Below are 26,012 nucleotides of genomic sequence, written 5' to 3' on the forward strand. Positions count from 1 at the left end.
ATTGACTGGGCTAGCTAGGACTGTTAAAGCTGTCGAGATAAATTTTGCCGAGAATGAAAGAAATTAATGTCTCCTGGAATTATGAAGTGCTGGATGTTCGTATGGAGGTGTAGCACACTTACTGGAAGCTGAATGGATCGATGAAAGTGCAACAAGGACGCATGTGTGGTACGTGTGTGGTAGAGGTCTTGGTGGAACATGGTACCATGGATACACAAGCCGAACGCAAGGACATAGTCAATCCACTTTTTAGTGGTGTGGTGATGAAAGCCAAACTTTGTTCGACTATAGAAATCGCATTCCTTGTGGGGCAGGAAGTTGCCAGTCGCATAAGAGTGGGTTCGAGGAAGAGATCAGATTTGGTCGGGCAGCATACATGGAGATTTTCAAGCCGCATATTATTTATAAGATATTTCAAAGATAATGGAGCGTGCGGACAGATTTAATGACTCGGTCGTGTTACCAGATAAATGATTTGAAGCAATTCTTGGAATGGACTGGTTGGATGTCGTGTCAACATGGATCAGACAAATGTTGAGGTAGCACAACGAGAGGAAGGAAAGCTGTTAGCAATTTGAGATTTCATTAGTATCAGCGATAAGAATGGATCAGATGATCGAGAATAAGTACGATTTATTCTTAGGACCATCTCGGATGCAGAAGTTGAGTAAAGAGTGGTAATTGTAGAATGTATATGGAAGCAATGTTTCAAAGAAGTTAAGCAAGTAGAGCTAGCAGAAAAAAATGATATAGGTTCATGAGCACAGTGCCCGATGAAAGCGTTGGTCGAGTCAAGGAAAGGGTACGACCACTGCAATTGGTCGAGGACAAAGAATCCAGCAAGATCAGAAACCTTGTTGGATTAGTGGGTAAGAATCGCCATTTATAAGAGATATGCAAGTTGGTTCAACCATTCAAGGGTTTGACGGTAAAAGATGTGAAGTATGGTCGACGGCATACTACAAGGAAAGTTTCGTGGTCCTGGAGGAGTGCAAATGAGTAGGTTAATGTTAGTGCAATCCAGCTATGAGTGTTTTGGATGGATACATCTATGATTGGATTCAGTTGTTTTATGAATGTGCCATAGCGAATTCTTTTCGACAATTGTGGAAGCAAAAGGATTGAATGAAGCGCCGAAAATGTTGTAAATGAGGATCTTTACGGATAATTAGAGTGCCCAGGATGAAAAATCAGGTGATCAAGTTGACTTACCAATGATCTTATCCGTCTGGAGATTATTTGGCAGTCTTGAGTTTTGGGATTTTAGATGCAACCTAGAAGAAGAAATTGTCAATAGTATAGTCGGTTGGATCAATGAAGGTGACTCGAGTATCAAAATGTTCCAGTCAGATCCATAGTGTTGGACCAAAGTGGGGGAGGAATGTAATCTCAAGCTAGAAGTTATCTAGGAAAAGTGGAATGGAGGAAACTTAAAGATTAGATCCAATAAGCGGTTAGTGTGCGTGGAAGCAAAATATATGCAGCGAGTCCAGAGTTGTTCAGTTTCTGTTTATTTGGCAGTTGGTAGAGACTAAATTCGAGGACAAAATTTTTTTAAGTGGGGGAGAGTTGTAACGACCCGCTCCCGGAGTATTTTTAAATTTGAAGGAAATAAATCGCGAGAGGTTTTATTCTACAAGGAGAGTGCTTTTCTAAGTGTGGAAACACTTATAATCGTGAAGTTTGGGTATAAAAACATATCTTGACTATGTGTGGGATCCTAAGTGTTCCCATGGAATAAATTCAGAACTGGCGGAGCGATGATAAACTGATCATGGAACGTTCAGAGCATACGTAAGGAAAGATCAAGACTGCAAGACAAATTAAGGAATGTTCGGCTGTTGGACAATGCGGGTTCGAAGTAAGGGAAGTTTGACTAGCCATCATTGCGGGATAATACAATAGTAAGGTCGGATCTGAGGGAGTCAGCTAATGAAATAATCGAAGATATCAAGTCGAGCCATTGATGGTGATCTTTGACCAAGCCAAATAAGAAAACTGGCATTAAGTGACCGGCTTGGTGAGGAAGTCTTTGACCAAGACAAATAAGGAAATCACACTAAATGTTCGGCTTGGTGAACAAGTCCAGAAACAAGTATAAAAAGAGACCTCCAGCTCTCATTTCAAGACAACCAAGAAAACTAGATTTAGAGAGAAGTTAGAGCAAGAACGAGTTTGTAGAGAGTGAAGTTTGAGAAGAGGGATCGAATGAGGAGGAGCTAAAGAGTTCTTCACCAGAAAACGCAAGGAAGTTCAGAGTCTTCGAATCCTAGAGATTCAGCCAAGGTGAGGGTGTGATTCGTGGCAACTTAATAACTAGTATTTTTATTATAGTTGGTTTGTTATAATGATTATTATGCGTTAGAGGAATCGTTTATGGAAAGTTCGTTCTTCGTTCTTCGAGCTGGTTCTCAAGGATCGAAGAACGTTCATGCGTTCATAGGATAATTGCATACTAGATTGCGTGATATGATCTCATGTTTAATTAAGAGTTTTGATCAAACCGTCTTATTGTAACAGTATGGATTTTTAGTAATTGGTTTCGGATTTTGTTGACCAGGTTATAGTATTTATTCGTATTCTTGCTTTGAAAATTGGTCAAATCTTTACTTAGAATTTTCAACGTCTTTTTCAAATATTTCCAGGTCGGGGTGTTTCACTCTCTAAAGCAACAGAGAAAAGTTCCAGTTCAGCTTGATATCCAAGACATGGAAATCAACTGGAACTAGGGCTTTACCAATCTGCACCTCTAGGTCTCTTACAATTCCTCCTGAGCTTCTTTGAGAACAATCCACAAAAGTGAACGATTCCTTGGAAGGCTCCACCTTCAGACCCAGATGGTCTGCCATAACCCTAGGTAGGATGCTGACTGATGCGCTTGTGTCACATAGTGCATGTGGGAACTCAATACCCTTCACCGTACATGGTATTGCAAACTTCCCAAGATCACTCTTCTTCTTTAGTGTAATCATATTCTTCATCTTTTCTCTGGCCTCATAGAACATTCTCATAATGTCCTCTTCATTCTCCTTGGTCTCTCTGAAGAACATCCACAATATGTGGGTAAAGTAGGCCTCCTCGAATGGTTTCCCCAGTGGAATCCTGAAGACTCTCTTTTGAAAACTTTCCATCTCCTTCTCATTAGCTCCCCTCTTCAGATGCATAGCAACCTTTTACTTTCTCTTCCTCAAGGTTCTCCCCATAGGAGTCTTATCAACTTCCATAGGCTCTGCTGCATCATTTGAATGTGTGATGGTGGTCTCTGGTGGGTTAGTTGAAGGTTTGGGTTGTGGCCGGAGTGCATTGAGACGGGCGACATCTATCTTTGGCATCTCCACTCGGTATATGAGAGGTGCGTGTCGATCGATGGGCGCTGGAGTTTGTCGATCGATGGCTGTCTCTCTCTGTCGATGGATGCCATGATCAGTTTGCCAAACGATTTTCACATAAATAGGGCTGAGCGGATGTGGTTGTCTTGCTGTGAAATCCTCGTGAGTCATGATCCTCACAGCATTGCAAGATGCGGTCGACTTCGTAGGTGTCGTCGATCGATGCTCTGGAGAGGCTGTCGATTGGTTTTGGTTGACGTCCGTCGATCGATGTTCGAGATCTGGTGTCCATAGACATCAATGCGATCCGCCGAAACTCATCGAACTCTCTACTTCGAAATCTCCTTCTTGCAACTTCTTATGCTTCACCACTTGCCAGAAATCATCATCTATGATGGCATTCACGTGGTGCTTCATCACATTATCTCCTACCCCCCCCTTGTTAAGGCTTCTTGCCTCTTAACAACTTCTCCTGTCTGAACAACCTGCATCTCCAGCTTCTTCACATGAGTGCTCAAAGTCTCAAACTTTTTGTTCAGGTTGTTGTAGACAGAGTCGATCTTCCCATTGAAGTCCACCGTCATGCTCTGTTTTCCCTCAAGAACCCTATCAAGCATTGCCTCAATCTTGTTCTCCTGAGTAGGTGGTGGTGGCTTCTGGTAGGATGAGTTTCCATAACTCATGTTGTTGTTGTAGTTGTTGCTGTAGGGTTTCTGGTACTGCAAACTATGGTTGAAATTACTCATCTCTCCATTGCCATAGAAGTTTCCATTCTGGTTTCCAGACCTCTGAAATCTAGTTCCACCAATGAAGTTCACATCTTCTTCTACCTCTGCTATACCCTCTGTGTCTACAGCTTATGCATCCTCTACTAAGCAAGCCTATTTCCTGAGAAGCTTGTGAACACTGTCCAGCTTTGCTTTGACCTCATCCATCTGGTCATTCCTAAGGATGGTTGCAGATCTCTTCCTCTCAAACTCAGTGTTTTTGGTGCTGTTGCTGGATGCCAAGTTCTCAATAACTCTCAGAGCCTCCTCTGGATTCCTAGTGTTGAAGTTCCCATCGCTGGAAGCATCAAGAGCCATTTGATACTACACTGCGATGCCTCTAAAGAAAGTGCTGAGCAGCTGCACCTCATTGAATCCATGGTGTGGATAATCCCTATGATACGACTTGAATCTGATCCAGGAGCTTCTGAATGATTCTGTGGGCTTCTGCGCGAATGTAGCAATATTGCTCCTCAAGTCTTCAGCACGCGCCTCATCAAAGAAGTTTCCTAGGAATGCATTCTTGATGTCGGCCTAGAATGTGAGAGATCCTGGTGGTAACTGTTTAAGCCAATGCGAAGTCTCTCCAGCAGGTGAGGACTTGAAGAGCTTGCAAAGTAGGTAGTCCTCAGGAACTCCCTTGACTTGAATAGCAGATATAAGATCCTTGAACCTCTCTAGATGGTCCATAGGATGCTTGTGAGATAACCCATAGTAGGGTGTCTATCCCACGAGTGTGTAGTACTGCAGCTTCAACTCGAAATCGCCTCTCTGGATAGCTGGAGGACGAATAGCTGATCTGTTGGCATAGAACTGATCTGGACGGTTGTAATCAGCCAACATTATGGGTTGAGCAGCCTTATCTACAGGTTGAGCAATTCCTGTAGCATCAGTATCGGACTCAGATATTGCAGCCCCCTAAGCATATATCCTCTGACCCGGTGCATTACGCAGATGACCCTCATGGTCATGCAGGTCTCCCTTCTCATCACGTACAAGAATCAAAGTCGCAACCATGTCTCGTGGCTCAGTATCGATCGATGTTTGGACTGAAGTATCGATCGACGTCGGGTGGAGGATATCGGTCGACGGAAGAGTGCCTTCGGTCGACGAGACTGGTGTCTGGGTCGACAGTGGTTGACGAGAATCGAGCGATGAACTAGTGTTGTTGTCGATCGATGGGGAGCGTCTTCCTTTGTGGATCGAACGTTCCAAAATTGCAGGATCTGATGAGAATAGAAGTTGAATTTCCTTCTTGCTTCTGGTACTGCTGGGCATGCACCTGAAAAGACAAGAAATTTTTTTTATCAGAAAGTGGTTTTAAGAAAATCCTAGACTAAATCGGACTAAATCTATTAAGCGATCAAAACTCCCCGGCAACGGTGCCAAATTTGATCTCACTCAAATTACCCTAAGGAGTGAATTACTCTCTCAAATAAGAGGTTTAGTTGTAGTACTTAGGGATCGAAGTCACCGGGAGCTAGGGAACCGAATAAATCTAATCAGATTGATTAAGCTAGGTTGATTATGTTTAAATGTAAATAGCAGGTTTATGAGAAAGGCAGTTGCTCGATTGATTTGATTGGGGTTTGGGTACTTGGATGAAAGTAGCTAGACTTAGGGTTTTTATTCAGGTAATCAGGATTATAATCCTACAGATGCCTAACAAGTTGTATGCATGATATTATAGAGCTCAACACTTATAAACAAACCGATAGGCTCTCGCTTTCTAGGTTTGTCTATTGACCAGTGTTGATCAATGATTCAATAGGAATATCACAACTTAGCAATCTATAGTTGGGGTTAATCTCTCATAACCTATGTAAACCCTAAACCTAACAAAAGAACTACTCAGACATGGCTAAAAAATTCATTACAGCAATTAAGTATAAAAACTGCATAGATAAATAAATAGATATCAATGGAGTTCCAATCACAAATCTCTTTGGATCTTCTCTCCAATCTAATAAAAATCCTAGAAAACCTTTTGCTGTGAAAATAGTAAAACAAAAAAAGCACACTTTGCCTCTAACATGTTGGCAAAGCTTATATAATTAGGTTAAAACTTGTCAGGGGTAATCTTGTAAATTGGTGAAGACTTGAGCTTTAAGTCGGCTGGGACCAAACGGGCTTTCTGCACGCTTCTCTGTCGATCGATGTCACGATGTGAACATCGATCGATTATTCCTCTTCAATATCGACCGATGGTCATGCTCGATGGTCAGCTCGGATGCTTTCTCCAAATATCTCCAAAATGCTCCAGAATCATCACTTTCTTCCAAATCACTCATGATCCTATAAATATATTAAATAGACTCTAGAATATAATAAATAGTTATTAAAACACGTATAAACCATGGGTAAAAGTGGATCAAATCCATAGTCTATCAATGTTTTAGACATAAACATAATAAGTTGCCCTCTCACTTCTGTCATCATGGCATGCAAGTCTTCAAATTTTTGTTCGAACTTTGGATGAGAAATACTATTCAGCAATGTTTGATATTTTTATATTGATGCTATGTGCCACTATAGATCCCTCCACATTGTTTAAAATTTTGACCTTCTTCTTGAAATGGAACATATACCGCTCATAAGGATACAACCATCTATAATGTACATGATCACCAAGTGCTGCTTTTCTTGCAAGATGAATAGGAAGATGATCTATAGCATCAAAAAATGATAGATGAAATATTTTTCCAGAGTTGCAAAGAATCACTTGTATGTTATCCTTTAAATTGTGAATACCATCTGAAGTAGGTGATATCGTGCTTAAATAACGAAATAAAGCAATTTATACTTGCATAAGAATTGTTTTTTTTTTTTAAGTATGTATGTACGTGTAAATAATAATAAAAAAATGATAATCATTAAATATGTTAATATAAAAGATACTTGCAATTAATAGAAGGAAACCTAGCTTTTCTCTCTAGCCGACACCACCAGTTGGCAAAACCCTAACGCGGCGGTAACTTCCCCCGATGACGGTAGCCTTAACCGGTGTTGGAGGCTACTCCTCTCCTCTTAATCTCGTTTTCTTTTGCCCCCTCGGTGCTCCCCTCACTTCCCGATGATATGCTCGTGGTTTTGGATCTTAAACGGAGGCATCTGGTGGTAACTCTGTCCGCGGCGGAGTAGAAGCTGGACCGGCTGAAGATGGATCTGGAGCACCGGCGAGTCGCGTGAAGAGGAGGCCATGAAGCGGGTCGGCTTTTAGGGTTATGCCGTCAACGCTCGACGAGCCATTTTCCCTTTGCTTAGTTAATTATCGGCCTATAGACAAAGGCGCGGGACTGCATTTTGTCACTCTCTTTTGTAGATCTGGAAGTCAGAGTGTTCTGTGACTTGTAACTCAGATCCCAGAGAGGGTGTGTGGCGGCGCATGAAGCAACTCGGCGCGTGGGTGGCTCAGTGTCCCATCCCACCAGTGTAAAATTTGAAGATTTCTCTACGGAGGCGCACCGGAGTTTGCAGGGCGGATGTGTGTTCGTCGGATCGACTCCCGTGATGTGTGTACTGTCTTTTCTTGACACCGGAAGTATCGTATATGGTTCAAAAGGAGGAGGTAAGGGTAGTGCTTCACCCAGACCAAACGGGGCCTCGTCGTCGGCGAGAAGTCGGTCTGTAGAAGAAGCTATTCCTACGGTTCTCGTAGGCGGAGCGTGGCAGTCTTGGGCTTTTTCGAGTGGTCTTCGGGAGAGTTCCAATGGACTTGTGGAGCACATGCTAAGGAGCATGGTATTTGCAGTACCATGGTATTGGCAAATATGGTAGCTATGCTCTTTCTTCTGCTCTACAGGTTCTCGGTTCACGCGTGGATGATATCGCTGCCTCAACCCGATTTTACATATTCAAGACCTCTTTTCCTAGCTTCTGGAGTATCTAAGTGAGAAGATGCGCCCTTCAGGTGATGAAGCAATGGCCATGCTTAATATTCCAATCATTAGTTCCATTTGCTATGTGCTATAATTAGAATTCTCATTATCTGATTCTCGTCAGCTATGGATATGTTATGAAATATGGTTTTAGTGGTAGAATCTAGTGGTTTAAGAGATGGTTCATTCTGGTTAGTGAAATGATCTTGTTCTCGTAGTGGTGAAAATGTAATGTCGGCTAATTGGGTAGCCTAAGATCTTTCTAAGTATTATTAGGTGATACTAGATCCCGATATTGTATATGAGGTGAAATCTTGTAAGGTTGTAATCTCGCTACCACGAATTGGTGAATGAAAAGTTGAAGTTTGAGCAAAAAAAAAAAGATACTTGCAATTGTTGCATGAACATTTTGTGGAAACAGTCTAGAAAAGGTAAACAGATATGACATTTCATCGTCGCATGAAAATTGTGGCTCTTCATAGCAATAAACTTTCATTCACTTTTGTCGACACAATTGCAAGTTAGATGCATACCCATCTGGAAATTTAACTTTGTGTATAATTCAATAAAAGAACTCTTCCTTCTAAGATGAATCCAGTCAATAAATGGTAATATTACCTTTCCCATGCACATTAACATGAAGATCATTTCGAGAACAATATCAACCAAATCTAGTCTCGACTTCAAATTATTTTTGTTTTTTTCCTTGGAAATTAAGGAAAATGTTCATCATATTATCGAAAAAGTTCTTCTCAACATATATGGCATCTAAATTATGCCGGAAAAAAATATGAAAAATCTCAGAAAATACTCTTCTTATGTTAGTTGTGCTGTTCTCCAACACCAAAATTTGATAACATATTTTTCTACCTAAGTTTTGTGTCTTCGCGCCACCAAAATCTTTTAACTATTCCACCAAATCACTGCCAATTAATTTAGGAGGTGGACTGTCAAACACCTTCTTCTTTTCCTAAACAGTGTCATACTTCCATGATATGGATGATCATGTGGAAGAAATCTTCCTTAAAAGTCAAACAAACATGTTTTCCTCTATGCTGCTTGCACATGTTGGAAAATAACTTCTTGTTCACAAAATTACTTCTCGCATCTGAAAATTTTCTTACAAAACATCGTATGTAAGAACATTGTGCTCCAATAATAATTGCAGATGATATGCCAATTGCTGAAGAAACACATGAATTGATCCTTTAGGATGCTCAAGCCAAGGGACGAGAATGGAATGCTTCACGTTTCTGCATTTGAAGAATGTGTAATTTCACCATCTGTTGAATGCTCTGCATGCCATCTTATTAGTCATGTTGTGCTTTATGACTGGTATGACCTCTTCAATATTTCTGTCAATTGTAAATACCAAATCCATTTATATGGACTGGTACTTTTCAACTTGTTTACTGATAGCAAGGTTTTTTTACAAAATTTACATATGTTGTTGTTTTCATCCCGTCTCCAGTAAGTCATGAAATTATCGTTCCATACATTGATAACTTGATATAGTAAACCAATATAAGCTGCCAGTTTCTAAATATCGTAGTATGAACCAAGTGCAACATTATCCTCATGTAGAATATCTTTAACAAAATCAATAATCTCATCCACACATTGTACATCAAAATTATAACCGGTCTTTATCATCATCAATCTATACTTGCAGATGATAATGGTGAATGACTAGCTCTACATCCTTTCTACAATGGATGCTTATCTGCATCTAATATATCAAAAAATCTCCTAGCATAGCAGAAGGCAATGGTCCATGGAGCAGTGTAGAAACATAATCATACACCTTGAAAATGGCTTTTATGTTAATATCCGTGACTCAAAGGTTCATACTTATTGATAACTTCAATCATGCTAAGTTAGTACCATTATGTTTGAGGAGACTTGGTGGATTCCGTAAAAGTGTTAGAAACATTTTCCGTTAAGACTTCATCATTCTTTGGTAAAACAAATCTCCTATATATTAATTGAGAAATATTACAACTTATTTTTGTAGTCATGTGTCATCACAAAAATGATTTTTAGAATGATTAGAAAAATAGGTTGGTCCATCAAATTGTATATCGAGGTACATACATAACATATATAATATAAATATATTTTATATTATAAATTTTTGTGAGGCAAATTTTATTCTTTGATTAATTATATTATACCTATAAAATATATGTAATCAATATTTTTTTATTTATATTTTAAATTAAAATTTATAAAAATAAAATTATAATTATATTTTAATATTTAAGAATTAATTAATATATCAAAACATAGGGTAAAATTTTATAATATATTTTACAATAAAAGAAAAATATATTTATAATTAAATTAAAAAGATAGAAAATATTATTAATTTATAAGAAAATTTGAATTAACTATTAGAAGTTGTTAACATGAAAACCATGTTCTCTCGATCAGTCAATTGTCATGGTGGACGCATTTAACTATTCGAGAACCGTTGTTTGATTAAGTTCACTACATTAAGCAAATAAACATTATAGTAAAAATAAAACAACCTGAAACTCCAAAATATATTATGAAAACAGGGTTTCTTGTAAATTTATATATAAATTCATGAAAATCATCACAGATAAAAGTTTATTTGATTTAATTTTAAGGATCTAAATGTGTTTAGTATGAAATATATATAACATCCCATAATCAACTAAAATATAAAATAAGTACATAAATAAACTTGTTTTTAGAAAAAAAAATACAACAAAATATTGAACGTTCTTACTAATTTATGTAAAAACATGAAAAGTGAAAATTAAAATGAAACTGAAACTAAAAAAAAAAAAAAAAAAAATGAAACTGAAACTGAGTCATTTTATGTACCAATTGATTACTTTCAATATATAAAAAACTATGACATACTAAATTATTTGGGAAATTAAATAAATTTTTTGAGAAAAAGCCAAAATTATGCGCTAAGTTTTAGTAGATATAATTTTATGACTTTTTCTCTACTTCAGTATATTTCCGCGATAAAAAGCTATAAAATCTTCGTTTTATCGCCACTTAAATTGTGCTAGATAGAAACAAGTTGTTTTTTTCTTTTTTGGAGTAAAATAAGTTTCAGTTTGAGACTAGATCTTTTGAAAAATAAATCTACTGCATACACACAAAGAAGTTTCAGTTTGTGTTATATCTAAGTTAGACATAAGAAAAGGTGTACATAAAGAAAGGGACAAAGCCTCCAAAAAGTTACACGATGAGAAAATCAAAGAGCTTCGAGAGATTTTCTGGTCATTCGATCGAAACAAAGACGAAAGCTCACTTATCCGAGCACTTGGGATTAAACCAAGTCCCGGCTAATTCGAGACACTAACTGATAAAGCCGACACTATAAGCAATTGACTTATCGAGTTCCTGAAGTTGTGGCTTTGGTCTGGCCGAAGCTTCTTTCAGAGGCGAAAACGACGGCTCCTTACACGGAAGAGCAACTTCTAAGGTTGTTTAGGATATTCAATACTGATGGGGATGGGTTTATCACTGCGGCAGATTTGGCTCATTCCATGTGTAACGGCCCAAAATTTCTTAAGAGAGCCCACTAGGACTGCAGCCCATTAAAGTAAAACCTAGGGCAGCCCAAGTTCTTTTCTTATAAATAGAGAGCCATCTTATCTATTTTGTCTCATTCATAAACTGAAGCGAAACTCTGTAGAGAAATCTCAGAGGCTGAAAACCATAACATCCTCTCTTCTTCTCTCTCTCCTCTCGCAACTCTCCTCTTTCTCTCTCTTCATCGGCCTCTCTCTCCTCGCCGGCGGACGTGTGTGGTGGTGGCCAAGTGGTGATTGGTCGCTGTTCGTTGTAATTGCCCGACCTCTTTTTCTCTTGTTCCAGTTCTCCAGATTTATCTCTAGATCTAGTGTAAGGTAAGGTGTTCTGAACCCAATATTCTATCGTGTCCTTTATACTCATGAATGTTGGAATTAGGGTTTGGTTAGTGTTGTTTGAAGTTAGTTTGATATATTATAATGGATGCTAAGTTGATAGATGGATGAATCATATTGCATAAGAACCTTCCCACTGTTTAAAAGACATTAATTAACTGTCTTGTGTTGATGTAAATGAATGATATGGTCTGCTTGCTTGTGTGATTGGTTGTCTTGATGCTTGTGATGGTTGCTTGATGAAGAGCTAGGTTGCTAGAAAGAACTGCACACCTAGGTTAATAGTTAAAAGGGTACAATTAGTATCATATGTGAATGAATGATTCAAATGAAAGATGTTACTATGAATAAGTTAATGAATGTCAAGTGAATTTCATGTGACACCAAGAACGGGTGGTGTTTAATGAATGTGTTAATGAGAATGATAATTAGAATGTCATGGGTTAAGATAACGAGAACGAGTGGCGTGTAGAAAGAGATGATGAGTTAATGTGAGAGACCGCGAAAGGACTGAAGTTAATGGGTGCTGTAGGATTTAGTCAAGCCGAGTTGGGGCATAATTGATCATCAAGACCACATGGCAGACAGTGTTGTACGGGGCCAACGGGCTACGAGCGGGTGGTTACATAGGAAGCAGTGGGTCGGTTGTATAACGGACACATGGCAGACCGACACGAGGTGGACGTCTGTGAGCGAGACATAGGTCCTTACGTCTAAGTTTCTTGGAGTCGAGTCAGTTGTGCCGGTCGAGACCATGTGTAGCAATGACTAAGTTCTTGCAATGTTTGTTGTAGCATTTAGGTTGCAATGATTGATGCCGATATAGTATTGAATGCATGCATGATAGAAAGTGGCTAGTCAATTATATTTCCCGTATTGAGTAGCATAGAGTGTCATGAGGACAGTACTGGTCTAGAACTGCTACACTAAGTAACCCATTTACTCATCTTCTCCCTTCTATTTATTTGTGCGTAAGACTGTAAAGAGAAGTATATGGATATGGATGGGTTGGTATTTCACAAAAGGCAGTGCATACGTTGACTCCTGGGATTAATAACGAGACACGTCAGGTTGTTTAGAATGAGTAGACGCATGTCCATAACATTCACTTCGAACCCCGGGTCGGACGTCGGGGAAGCGTGTCATTACACCATGACTAAGCTTGGCCATGCCTTGACAGTGGCGGAGTTGGCGGGATGATTAATGAGGCTGATAGCGATGGAGACGGCCAGATCCATTGTCAGGTGTTCTCTAAGGCCATTCATTCTGCTGCATTTGATGATTTATGAGGTAGAGATTTATTCACCTGTGGGCACTTCCGTTACTTTTAGTGTATGATGAGTTTTCAACAATCAACATGTTCGTGAGTTGGAGGTGGACGTAACAAATATTGTAGCGATGCTTGATTGGCCAAAGCCGACATAATTAAGGGAGTTTTGGGACACATACTATTGAAAGTTTGTCCTTGATCAGGGGTTTATCGCTCGGCCATTGACCAATCTCCAGGCTCTCACATACTCGAAGATTAGCTCTCTGTGATTACTCACTGCGGCTTGTGACCCAGACTTATGACTCGAGTGAAGGCACAAGTATTGTGCTATTACCAAATGACAAACCAATCGCGTTTCATGAGAAGAGCATTGGGTGTTTTGAAGCAATCGTGATCAAAAGTATGCTAGAGAGATGCTGGCCAAGTGAGCGTAATTCACGCTTGGAAACTTTACATCATTGGTTAAGACATTAGTTTATGGAATTAAAAAGTGCAAAGGTGCTCAATAATGTCGGGAAAAAGATGAGGGAGATTTTGATGCTTGATTGTCATCTCTGTAACATCCACTGCAAAATGTCCTTCCTGATTACACCATCGAACCCGCTGCCTCTTACATAGCTCGGAGGAATCAGACTGGCGGCTGCACCGGCACTGTAATGCCTGAACTGAGTAGTAATTCCATTAGGTCTAGGTGGCTGGATCATGGTAGAGACGGTCGGGCTGTGCTGGAAGTGTTTCAGTGAAGAGAACAAGTGCCTATCGGATTCACGTTTTTGTGGACTCTGCGTCGTGTTTGATTTGGGACGACTCGACTCCGATAGACTTTTTGCCTTGTCAACGTTGGAGTTTGGTTCAGGTCGAGTACGGATCTGAGCAGCTGGTTTCATCCGGTCGAGCCAACGGAGAATCCAGTTGCCGAGATTCCGACCAACTTCAATGTCTCTATGCTGAATGTTCTTGTGAACGGAAACTGCCACATCGAAAATTTTACGAGTCCTCCTGCAAACAACACGCAAGAGAAAGAGATGCGAATCAATGCATAAGCAAATAAAAAGCTAAGTTTCTGTCATATCTCAGAAAAGAGGATACCACAATGATGTACAAGAAAGATGGGATCACTCTCTTGAAAACAAAGTCAACGAATCATACACTTATATAATCATTACTTACGAGCCGATTCAATGATCATTTTCACAATACTGATTGTATTTTTTGCATTGATGCTAATCTGTTTTTAAGCAAACGATTGAAACAGACTCTCACTCACGTAACATCAGGAGTAAAAAAGAATCGAGGAAAGAAAAATCTCACCGATGAAGAAATTGACGGATCTTCGGATGCTTCGGACTAACAATCCGACGTTGGATCTTCAAGGCGAGCCTATAAGTCCGCCTCAGCCCCAAGAAGTAGGCTGTTCCCAGAGTTATCTCCCACAGCACCATCGTTCGTTCCCTTTTAGAATATTCTCCCTCACTTACGTTTTTTAGTCTGATGATCGCCGCTTCGTCAGTTGCTGCTGATCTTCGCCGTGAGTTTTATCAGTGACGCCGTCCATTTAACTTAATGTGCAAATATGGGCCGAACGGCCCATTATAATAATGGATATATTAAAGCCCAGATTACTGCAGGAGTAGGTAGACAAGTTCTCGTCCTGTTCTTGCTTCTTTCACGTGTCTTTTACGACTTGGATAGAATAAAACCCAAATTCCTCTCTTGGAAGCAATTTCGAATTTCGTTTTGCTTCTTTTTTTTTTTTATCCGACACAAATCCCTCTGTAATCTCGAGAACAACGGTTGCAAGATTCTTACTTTTTTTTGTCAGAGAGATGAGCTTTCAGGATTTGGAAGCGGGGAGGCCGTTGAGATCACAAAGGAAATTGATAAACGGGAACAAGGAAGGAGGAACACAAGCGGTGGCGTCTGGAATCTTTGAGATCAACACGGCCGTTTCTACCTTCCAGCGCCTTGTTAACACTCTCGGTACTCCTAAGGATACGCCCGACCTCCGTGACAAGCTGTGAGTCTCGTCTTGATCTTTAGGGGGTTTTCTATGGAATCATGAAATTCGATCTCAGTCTAGGGCTTTCGTATGGGGTTTGTCTCTCTCATATGTTAAATCTGCCTAAATTGAGTTTCGTGCTTGAGAAGAAACTCATTAGGCTCCCTTGATTATGTCTTTAGAGGCAAAACCAATGTTGGAGTTACTTAGGATTGCTTTGTTTGTTGTCTGGATGGATAGGGTTTTTTTTATGGAATCATGGGATTTTATGTCAGTAGTCTACGTTTAGGGTTTTCGTATGGATAGGCAAAAGCTTGAGACTTTACTCAATTGGTTCTTTATATCTTCCCTTTGATCATGTCTTTGAGGCAAAACCCATTTTGAAGTTAACTAGGGATTGCTTTGGTTTGTCAGGCACAAGACAAGGTTACATATTGGGCAGTTGGTAAAGGACACTTCGGCGAAACTTAAAGAAGCTAGCGAAACTGATCATCATCGAGATGTTTCTGTAAGTGTTGTTTGCCGAGTTTGTAAGATGTTTTGTCTAATTTTTATTCACTAATGTATTAAGATTCGGACATATTTGCTGCAGCAAAGTAAGAAGATTGCAGATGCTAAGCTTGCAAAGGACTTCGAAGCTGTGCTTAAAGAGTTTCAGAAGGCACAGCGAGTTGCAGCTGAAAGAGAAACTTCTTACACTCCTTTCGATCCAAAAAGCGATCTTTCTTCAAGGTATTGAATTGATGAGCGGCCTGTAACATAAGAAGCAGAGTTATTATAGTTTAACTTCAACAGTGAATGTATTGTCAGAAACATCTAGTCTTCTACCCTCTTAGATTGATTGATAGCTCCACCTTTTCGTTTGTTGGAAGCAAACTTGTTGTTGATTTTTAGTCTATTTTACCTGTACCCGTCTTGACTGGTAGCTCTTCACAGGAGTAACATCCCGTGTTCTTACATCCAGCTTGAAGTTATTACTGATGTTTCTATTTTTTCCTAATACCACAGTGAAGTAGACATTGGCCATGATAGATCACAAGAGCAGCGTGTCCTCATGGAATCTAGAAGGTGAGTAAGTTAGACGCCTCAATATCTCTCTGTAAATAAACTCGTGCGTTCATGCTTTCTGACTTTATCTGTAGGCAAGAAGTTGTGTTGCTTGAAAACGAAATATCCTTCAACGAAGCGGTGATAGAGGAAAGAGAACAGGGGATACAAGAAGTTCAGCAGCAAATAGGAGAAGTAAACGAGATTTTCAAAGATCTTGCAGTGCTGGTTCACGACCAAGGAGCCATGATAGGTAAATCTCTCAACTCTCAAGCAAAATCAATGCTTTGAATCCTAATCGCTTCTTAAAATATCTTTCATGCAGATGATATTGGTAGCCACGTCGAGAATGCACATTCGGCAACAGCTCAGGGAAGGTCTCATCTCGTGAAAGCCTCCAGGACACAACGATCAAACTCGTCTCTGGTAAAATGAAAATTGAGAAGGGAATAACAATTGTTTCAGCTTTCATACACTTTACTTTTGTCGGTCTTAATGTTCCTGACTTTCTTTTCTACATTATCTTTATTATGCAGATGTGCTTACTTATGGTGATATTTGGTATCGTTCTACTCATCGTTGTCATAGTACTCGCAGCTTGAGATCGCCTGAAACACACAATCATGTGGTTAAACATTCAAGAGAAGTCTGGTTTTTGGACGATAGAATTCTTCAGTGTTTGAACTTTGAAGCTATACTCGTGTCTTGTATATTCCCTCGACTTCCTTATCTTTCAATTGCTTGTAAAACGAGTCAGTTTGTGTAGATATCTCAATGGTGTTTAATTGTTTTTGTCAAATGCGTTTAGGCCACAATACTGTTTATAACATATATTAAAAAAAACAGTAAAAATCACTGCAAGTCTGCAACTAACAAGCATCTTTATTTTATCTTTGTCAAAACAAAATAGTTACAAGAAATCATATTTAAAGAAACATATTGTTCATGATTGTTTGTTTAGTTTTATATTTTATCTACTCTTGAAAAGAAAAATAAAGTTACTTATTATCATCTTCCCAACTATAAAAAAAAAAAAAAGATTCTTACTAGATGTAAGGAGAAAAGAAAAAAATACAAAAGGTAATAAAATCTCAAAACTAGTGACCTATTTTTATCCTGTAAAATTTTTGAAACAAATCCATCACCACTACCTGAAAACCACACATGTTTGAGTTTGTTAAAACTGACTGTGACAAGTGTCATACAATGAGATGATCATCATCGACTCATTTTTTATGTATTTAACAACAAAAAGCTCCTTATGCGACCTTGGACTTGAAAACCACAAGTGAGATTGTGAGAATAACAAAATAGATGTCACTTGTGAGAGAGAGACGTCACCAAGAACCACTCACACTCCCTATTCCACCACCACCACATTACCACGGCATCCCCGGAGACCCATCTCCGTCCTCATTTTCGTCATCAAGCCCTGACTCATCATCGCCGGTTCAAACCTTGAACGATCTCGAGAAACTCACCGTTTTAGGAGAAGGAAGCGACGGGACAGTTTACAAAACCCGTCACCGGAGAACCACAGCTCTCTACGCATTAAAACTCATCCGGTCAGATCTCAGCATCACTACTGTTGAAGCTGACACTCTCAAGAGAATTGAATCAAGCTTCATCGTAAAATGCTACGCCGTTTTTGCTAACTAATCCGATCTTTGTTTCGTGATGGAGCTTATGGAGAAATGATCTCTCCAGGAACTGTTGCTTGCCCAACACGCTTTACCTGACCCGGTGATATCCACTCTGGCTAACAGAATCCTCCAAGGGTTACGTCATCTTCAAGAAATGAGAATAGTCGATGGAGACATAATGCCTTCGAATCTACTCATTAACAAAAAAGGAGAGGTCAAGATCGCGGATTTTGGTGCGAGCCGGATTGTAACTAGAGGAGACTATGGTTCGAGCGGGACATGTGCGTATATGAGTCCTGAACGTGTGGATCCAGATAAATGGGGTTTTGAAGAGGTTGGTTTTGCAAGGGATGTGTGGTCTTTAGGTGTTGTGGTTCTTGAGTGTTATCTTGGAAGGTATCCATTGACTAAAGTTGGAGATCAACCGGATTGGACGGCTCTGGTTTGTGCGATTTGCTGTAATGAGAAAGCGGAGATTCAAGTGAGTGGCTCGTTTGATGTTTGGAGAAGGACTGGAGGAAGAGAGCCACTGTGGATGAGCTTCTTTTGATCCAAAAATGGTGTTTATGCTAGTGATGTTTGTTGAATCAATACAATAAAAGAATCTAAAGATAAAAATTAGATTCTTGAGGCTTAGGAAAAATCTTTAGATGAAATCAAATGGGGAAAAGAATATAAAAGAGATTTTATTGATTGAAGGTTCATCACATCACCAAGATGATTACAAGGGTAAAGTGAACCTTAGAATACAAAATCTCTATGAAAATATGTTCTTAAAGTCTAAGAAGAGGAGAAGATTTTTTCTCATAAGGAGGTAGCTCCTTATTTATAGAAAGATGAAGCCTAGGGCTTCCTAGCAATATGAGATTAGTTCAATGTCTAATGGGCCTAGAGGAGGATGTAAATCCACCCCCAACAGTAAGCCCCCCAAGTTCGTAGAGAGAGATGAAATCGATCTCTACTAAGTTTACGAATATGGTTTATTAGACAATGAACTAGACACACTCATGCCTATGACGGTTTAGGCGAGTTTATTTCGAACTTGTGCCTAGTAAAAAGCGAGTTTGCTTTAAACTCGTGCTTAGCGAAAGACGAGTTTACTTGATTCATGCTAAGACAGAAGCGAGTTTACTGAGAACTCGTGCTTAGTAGAAGGAGAGCTTCTGTAAACTCATGCCTAGCCAAAGATGAGTTTTTGTAAACTCGTGTCTAACAATAAGCGAGTCGACCGCAAACTCGTGCCTAATAAAAAGCAAGTTCAATTTAAACTCGTGCCTAAAATGCATGTTTACCGAACTATTGCCGATCCGAAGTCTCGTGTTGAGATCGTGTGTGCTGAGCAAGTTGTTGGTGTGTACGACTCGTCAGGCTATGATAACGTTGCTGTCAAGAGAAACGTGCTGTGAGTTGCGAGGTCCGGTGATGAGCTCGTGATTGGCGACGATGAAGTCAAGAGTCGTGAGAACCGTAAGGGAAGGAGTGAACTGCAAAGAGGGTCTCATATTCTTCATCTTCTATGCTCCGTTAGTGTAAGGGAAGGAGTGCTTGTCTCGCATTCCACGCATACAGCATAGAAGATAAGTCACGACCTTTTGTGCTGGCTCCATTCTACTATACAGAGAAAACTAAATTTAATTAATTATATCTTGTATTGAAAATGGGTGCCGTGAGGCACAAGCAAACATGTTAATTATGAATATGGGAGATCACGTTTAATATCAACCTTATTAACAAGATACTAAGTGAATATATTTGTTCTGTCACAAAGTATAAAGCGGTGATATATGACGTAAACAATTAACTAATTAGATGAGAAGACTTATCTCGTCAGATTTATTTTTCTGTCATGAAAACAGCTACGGGGATGATGAACATGATCTCAAGATCGGCGTTTTGAGGAGGTCACGCCAACTGCTCCCCGCTTTTGCCGAGATCGCGTACTTGCCGAGATTACACCAAGACCATAAAAGAGAGCGTGAGAGCTTTTTCTCTCAGCGTTATCCAGATTTGGTTGGTGATGACGTCGAACTTCAAGATGATAGCATGACAGAGGTGATCGTGTGATGCTGAGGTCGAGAAGTGAAGCCTAACATCACCATGATGCAGAGAAGTGAACTTCAAGATTTGGTTGGTGATGACGTCTAACATCACCATGATGCCGAGATTACGATGAACCACAGAACCACTCTGAACGTAAAGCTCAAGCCGAGAAGTGAAGTCTCGAGATGGACAGCCATGGATCGAAAAGAGACCTCACTGAGATGGTGTAGTTATCTCTTATCCAAGCCGAGCTTAAAATGGGTTCGTCTAGAGCTTGTGCCGGTTGCGGCAAGCTCATTGAGAGAATTTGAGTTTGTCATTTTTGGTGCGGGTCACATGATTGCAGAGATCATAAATATGCTGAGAAGGCTTTGTCTCGAGCTTCCGGACGTATTTGTGGCGAGGTGGCTGGTTTACAATGATCTCCTGATGCTTGTGAAGAACTCTGGTTTGAGAGCTTGTCATGCAGGTTCAGTTTTCTCAAAAACAGAAGCCATTTTCTGTAGCTGAGAGATCAACCAATCGCCACGTCTCGGTTGCGGTAAGCTCGTTACGAGAATCTGAGCCTGTCATTCTTGGAGTGATGACAAGAGATTGATCCAATTAGATCGCATGTCTACGTCGCGGCTCTGATTTTCTTTTTGGCTTGACAGTCGTAGTTGATTCTGGCTCACAAAGACATGACCATGGTTGGCGTCTCCTTCTCATCATGATAACGGGTCGCTGAGATCAAGTCGTTGCCAAGATCATCACGTGGCTTCATGATGTAATGTGCGAAGAAAGCTTGTCTCCTTCTTCTCATGTGACCATAAAAATAATATGGTCAAAGCGTGGAACATGTGTGTATCTCGTAATGTTTGATATGTGTATAAAAGCTAGACAAATAACTTTCTAAACAAGTTACAAGACATGGTGGAATCATAAGAGGCCGATGATGATTATTCAATGTGATAATCATAAGTTTTGAAACTTATCTTTCTTTGTCGGCAACTTTGATGAAGATGTAGTGTCTTCTTGTGTTAATCTTGGTGTAGAAGTTGAAGACGCTCTGTTTTTAGGAGTTGTATCAGAGCCGGGGAAGAGATGGAGAGCCTGCTGAGAGCAAAGACACCACTTTCGGTGAGACCACGTGACTCGTTTTTAGTCTCTATCTCCACATATGACACATTCAATGTTCTTGTTGTCACTGATCGAGTCATTGCCATTACTTCCAGGGTCAGGGTCACGAGTCTGAGCTGATTATATAATTGATCTCAGGTTGAAGCGGTGGTGCGGCGAGTTGAAGCTGACATACGAGCTACGACGAAGAGAATCGCATCCCCATCATTCTGGAGCTTGAACAGAGCTTGAAGCTGCCGGCGACGTTAAGAGATGCAGGTAAAGCATGTCTCATACTTCCAAGTCAAGACCAGAGCCATATTTGTGATGTCAAGCTCAAGTAAGAAAAAAATCAACATAGAAATCAAATGGAAAACGAACATCAAAAAAAAAAGTTTATTGATCAAAGATTGTATTACATGTATGATTACAAGTGTAAAGTACAATCTAAGAATCTATAAACTCTTTGTAAAAAGTGTTAAGTCTAAAATGGAAAAGAGAATAAGATATTTTCTCAGTCATAAGGAAATAACTCTTTATTTATAGAAGAAAAGTGTCTAGGATTTCCTAACAAACTGGGCCTAGTTCATTGTGTTAATGGACCTTGAGGGAGGATGTAAATCCAACTCCAACGATCCTTTTCTGAAAAAAAACATATGAGTAGCTAGTCTCTCTCACAAGTTTTGTTCTAGGTTTGGTTTTCAGGATTGATTATTACCATTTCAGTTTCTTTTTGGAACTTTTTAGTTTTACTCAAATTCAGTTTTGGATAAGATTTCTTTTAATAATACTTTTCCAAATTCAGTTGTGTATTTCTATATATATTTAAAGGTGCAAAGTAGGATCAATAATGACAAACCATAGATCAACGAAACATAGGATATTCTGTTGAATTTAACTTTTCTCTTCTAACAAAAAGGCGAAAAATTCAACAATAGATTGAAACTTCGACATAGATCCACCACACCTTAACAGAGTGTGCAAATGAATAGTTGTAAGGAAGTTTGATATAGAAGGAAGAAACAAAATGATCAGTGCATGAGATGAAAGCATATGATGTTCTTAGGGAACATAGTAGTTTGGTGTTACTTCAAAAAACTTCATAACTTCCAAAATCACGGATTTTGCCTGAAGAGAACCAAAAATATAAGCAGATAGAGTTGAGTTAATAGAGTTTTTGTTTGATTAAATAACAACTAAAGTTATATTGGTTACCTCGAGAGATCTATGGTTTCAGGCGAGAGGAGACCCATTTGTTGGGTCAGATTATCCATCTGTTTCTGCTCTGTCTCACTGTCCTTGGTTCTATCATCCACTGGTGTTACTTCCATATCATCTGGAACAGGGCTTGACATGAGAATGTCTTGAAAGAGTGAAGCATAATCATCAACCGAAGGTTCTAAATCGGGGTCCCTCAGAATGTCGTCAATGTCAAAGGGTAAATCATCATTATTGAACAGATCTGAATCTAGGATAGGACTCAAATCTTCCATGTTTGTTTCCAAGAAATTCTCTGGAGGCACCTCGGCGATATTCTCCTGCAGCATATCAGCAAATTCGGGTAGAGACAGGACATCAGGTGAGGGAATTGCTTCGTCAGGCGTTGGAAACTCAGCTACTGTAACGTTTTCCGGAGTTGCTCCACTTGGTGATGATGATGATTGTATCTCAGAAGCTGTTGGTATCTCCTGAAGAGATATACCCGTTATGTTGTTCGCTGAAATCTCCATCTCTGTTCCTTCTGTACTAGTAGTAGTAGTAGTACTGTTACCTAGAAGGAAACCATCATCGCCGGCTTTGTAAGGTTCCATCTTCATAAGCTGACTAAACATTGCCTTTGCCTGCTCGTGCATTGGAGGTTGATACTTCACTATCTGTCCATCAGGAGAAGCAGAATCCTTATTATTACTGACAATGCCATCTCGCTTGAATCTCCGCTTCTTACTGGTATCACTAATTCGCCTACTACCCTCGTTTTGCTGGTTCTGCTGCTGTAGGAACTGAGATAGAAAATGAGGGCTTTGAACTGCCTTTGCAAGGAACGACATTAACTGTTGTTGCCGATTCTCCATGCCCTGGAGACGCTGGACCATCGTTTGAAGTTGGTTATCAGTGGATTGTTGCTGCTGTCTTAATCTGACGAGTTCTTGCATAAGGACGTTCTTATCTCTTTTAAGCCTCTCAACCTCTTCTTTGAGACCAAATTTGCCAACTTCAACACATGAGCTTACAGATGAGTTCTGCCCAATCGAGTGCTGAGATTGCTGATGTCCATGTCCGTGTGCAGGTTTTCGCCGAGTTATTGTTTTAAGCAAATGCTTCTGACCTCTTAGGAAACCTTCATTCGCAAATTCCCATTTATCAGGGTCAACCTTCCGGAAACCCTGTTCCAAGAAAAGGCGCGCAGAATGGAATGAGAACGAATTCCATCAAAATAAATGAGAAAGAGAAGTCATCATCACATATGTTAACACTGTGGAGTCCAAATCTAATTACTCCAACACAAATCCTAACTGCCAACTATTCGCAGACTCAAACAGCCATTGACAGGAAGTAACTTAGTTGGAATCCCATGCTCCAGAGCAATTTTCATTCAGAAGTCAAGTAAACGTAGTAGACCAATTGCAGTCAGCTGATCTAGTCAGCAGATGAAGCAAAAAACTGCTAAATACATGTTCCTACTTTCAGTCTAACCTACCACCCAAACCAAAGGAGAAACCAAAATATCCAATTTGGATCTTTGAAAATTAAGATAGTAAAAGGTCTCTATGGTATGGCATACCAGTGTAATCTTTATGTTAAGAGGATATACGGAATAAACTACTAAAGATATATACAGAAAAAGAAAACAGGTTATTTAAGCGCATTCACCATCTTGCAGCATTATTAGCAACTCTGCTCTAAATATAAAGCAGTATAAGGTCCATTGATCATGATCTTGTATAGAGAAAAAGCTAGTATAAGCAACAGAAAATTAATCCAGCCTATATGAGCAGATAACTAGATAACCTAAATGCAAATGCACAGAGCAACTCTATGATTCCTGTAAGTGACAAGTCGGGTAAAAGATGTAAAGATCATATCAATAATAGAACACCCTACTTATGATCTTGTTTCTATTCCAGTAGATGGATACGTAGTAGTAACAAAAAGTTTATATAACCTTGCACGCAGGTCATGATCAACATGAGACGTGCTCTCTTTTTTTCCGTATTTCTTCTTTCTTCTCGTTTATAATGCTGAGAAAATTCAGGAAGATTCATTACTATCTTCGAGAGTTCGACTATTTAGTAAAGGTAATAACAAGGGGTCAAACAGACATCAAAGGATACATCTTAAATCTCCAAGTTAAAAGCTTCATCTAGGGTCATACAAATCTAGTAATGCCAACAAGAAAGGTATTGAGAAACAAGCTTATGAATGGGTAACTGAAGTATATCTAGTGAAATACCAAAAGGGTGAGGTTCTAGCCTTCAATAATAAACGGCAACGAGAGTAAAGTTAACTAATACGTTCTCTACTGGCTAAACCACGGTTCAATACAAACATAACAGAAGCTAGAAAACTTCAGTGAAGAGAAATAAGCAGAGACATCAATTGAAATTTGACCAAGGGAAAGAGGAAGATTACGTAGGTGTTAAGCTGCCTGACGAAGCTGGAGAAATTATTGTGCTTGAAGTTCTTGGGAAGAAGATCTTTAGCGAACTGTGGTGGATCCCATACGATGAAACTGTTGTTGTTCGCACTCCACGACACAATCGAATCGGTTGCGGGATCGTCAACCATGTCATAGGTCTTGCTCAGGAACGGAGGAGGCGCGTTTCCAGTTAGGACCGCCACAGGCTGCGGTTGAGGAGATGGCTGAATTTCCGTTGATTCCATTGTTACAGATCCTCCTTCGCCTCCGTTGGTACTGGTTCTGTTACCGCGATCCATGGATTTGAAGAAAGTTAGGGTTTCTAGCAATTGATAAACCCAAGGAGAGAGATCTATCAAAGATGAAGGAGAAGATCGACACCGGGAGAGGAGAGAGTCATCAACTGTTTTGCGATATTACGGAAATAGACATTCGCTTTTTTCTCTCTCAAAAGCGTTGGGATTTGCGTACGTGTCATTTTATTATTGGCTATTTCAGCTTTGTATAATGGGCTGCGTGGCTCCCTCCCCTGACACGGCAACCAATTTTTATAATTACTAGATCTTTTGTCCTCACTACACTACGCACGGATCATGTAGTTTAATTTATACTCTATATATTTAAATTGCTTAGCAAAGATTGTAAGAGATAAGTTGAGTTTTAGATTTTATATAGAAGTAGAGATTAAAAAAAAACAATGATAAAATTGTTTGAAATGTAAATAAATCTAGGTATCAAGTTGTGTGGAAAAGAGAATAATAATCTGAATGATGCATGAATTACAATCACTCTTTGCTGCATGCTTTTGCATGATCTCTTATTCGCCCTTTGAAATGCTTTATGTAATCAATTGATTTGTTGAAGTAGAAATTTGTTGCTAGTGATGAACTGAGTAGTAGTTTGCCTGAAAAATATTGGATATTATTGTTCTACTGATAAAAAAAATCTAGATCTGTATTATTTTTTGATGTGTTAAAAAACTTATTTACCTTGGAAAAATTTAGGAATTATGCTTGTGATGATGACAACTTTAAATTTCCTATTCTTCTTGTTTTGTAGGATGCTAAAATCTGCTGCTTGCTTGTCGCACAGTATGAGTTTAACCATTGTCGACCTGAGATAAAGGTGTATGTATGAAGAGAATTACGATTTTGTTTTACCTATTGTGTTAGACTTACCTGTTTAGCCGTAGACCAATCGTGGCATCAATATTGAGTCATGGGTGGTACGGATTTCTTTTTTGTATTATGAGTATCTGCCCGACGACATCTGCACATTGATTTTGAGTTAGAAGAAACATCCATGTTTGTTTAATTGATAGTGGGCTGACTTACTTACCTGGTAAGTAGGTGGGTGCAGTGGCTAAGCGCAATAGATTTTTGTAATTCTG

General features: G+C 39.5%; 3 protein-coding genes and 1 pseudogene across 3 annotated transcripts; 2 read left to right on the forward strand and 2 right to left on the reverse strand.

Annotated features, from left to right (window-relative positions):
• Nucleotides 1-13,549: 13,549 nt before the first annotated feature.
• On the reverse strand, nucleotides 13,550-14,700 carry BNAC05G24410D. Its single transcript, XM_013884911.3, has 2 exons — nucleotides 14,470-14,700; nucleotides 13,550-14,157 (listed from the first exon to the last, which is right to left on the reverse strand). Exons 1-2 carry the CDS (start codon nucleotides 14,598-14,600, stop codon nucleotides 13,707-13,709), a joined length of 582 nt encoding a protein of 193 aa, XP_013740365.1. The 5' UTR covers nucleotides 14,601-14,700; the 3' UTR covers nucleotides 13,550-13,706.
• A 137-nt stretch (nucleotides 14,701-14,837) lies between these two features.
• Nucleotides 14,838-17,059, forward strand: LOC106437494 (syntaxin-22). Its single transcript, XM_013878390.3, has 7 exons — nucleotides 14,838-15,175; nucleotides 15,572-15,665; nucleotides 15,750-15,889; nucleotides 16,166-16,225; nucleotides 16,300-16,457; nucleotides 16,530-16,630; nucleotides 16,741-17,059. The coding sequence occupies exons 1-7, from the start codon at nucleotides 14,985-14,987 to the stop codon at nucleotides 16,804-16,806; spliced, it is 810 nt and encodes a 269-aa protein (XP_013733844.1). The 5' UTR covers nucleotides 14,838-14,984; the 3' UTR covers nucleotides 16,807-17,059.
• A 167-nt stretch (nucleotides 17,060-17,226) lies between these two features.
• Nucleotides 17,227-19,215, forward strand: LOC106441661 (annotated as a pseudogene).
• Nucleotides 19,216-21,831: 2,616 nt separating this feature from the next.
• Nucleotides 21,832-25,081, reverse strand: LOC106437496 (heat stress transcription factor A-1d-like). Its single transcript, XM_013878391.3, has 3 exons — nucleotides 24,616-25,081; nucleotides 22,201-23,369; nucleotides 21,832-22,113 (listed from the first exon to the last, which is right to left on the reverse strand). Exons 1-3 carry the CDS (start codon nucleotides 24,919-24,921, stop codon nucleotides 22,101-22,103), a joined length of 1,488 nt encoding a protein of 495 aa, XP_013733845.1. The 5' UTR covers nucleotides 24,922-25,081; the 3' UTR covers nucleotides 21,832-22,100.
• Between the last annotated feature and the right edge of the window lie 931 nt (nucleotides 25,082-26,012).

The sequence above is a fragment of the Brassica napus genome, chromosome C5, assembly GCF_020379485.1.
Source record: "Brassica napus cultivar Da-Ae chromosome C5, Da-Ae, whole genome shotgun sequence".
NCBI classification, from domain to species: domain Eukaryota; kingdom Viridiplantae; phylum Streptophyta; class Magnoliopsida; order Brassicales; family Brassicaceae; genus Brassica; species Brassica napus.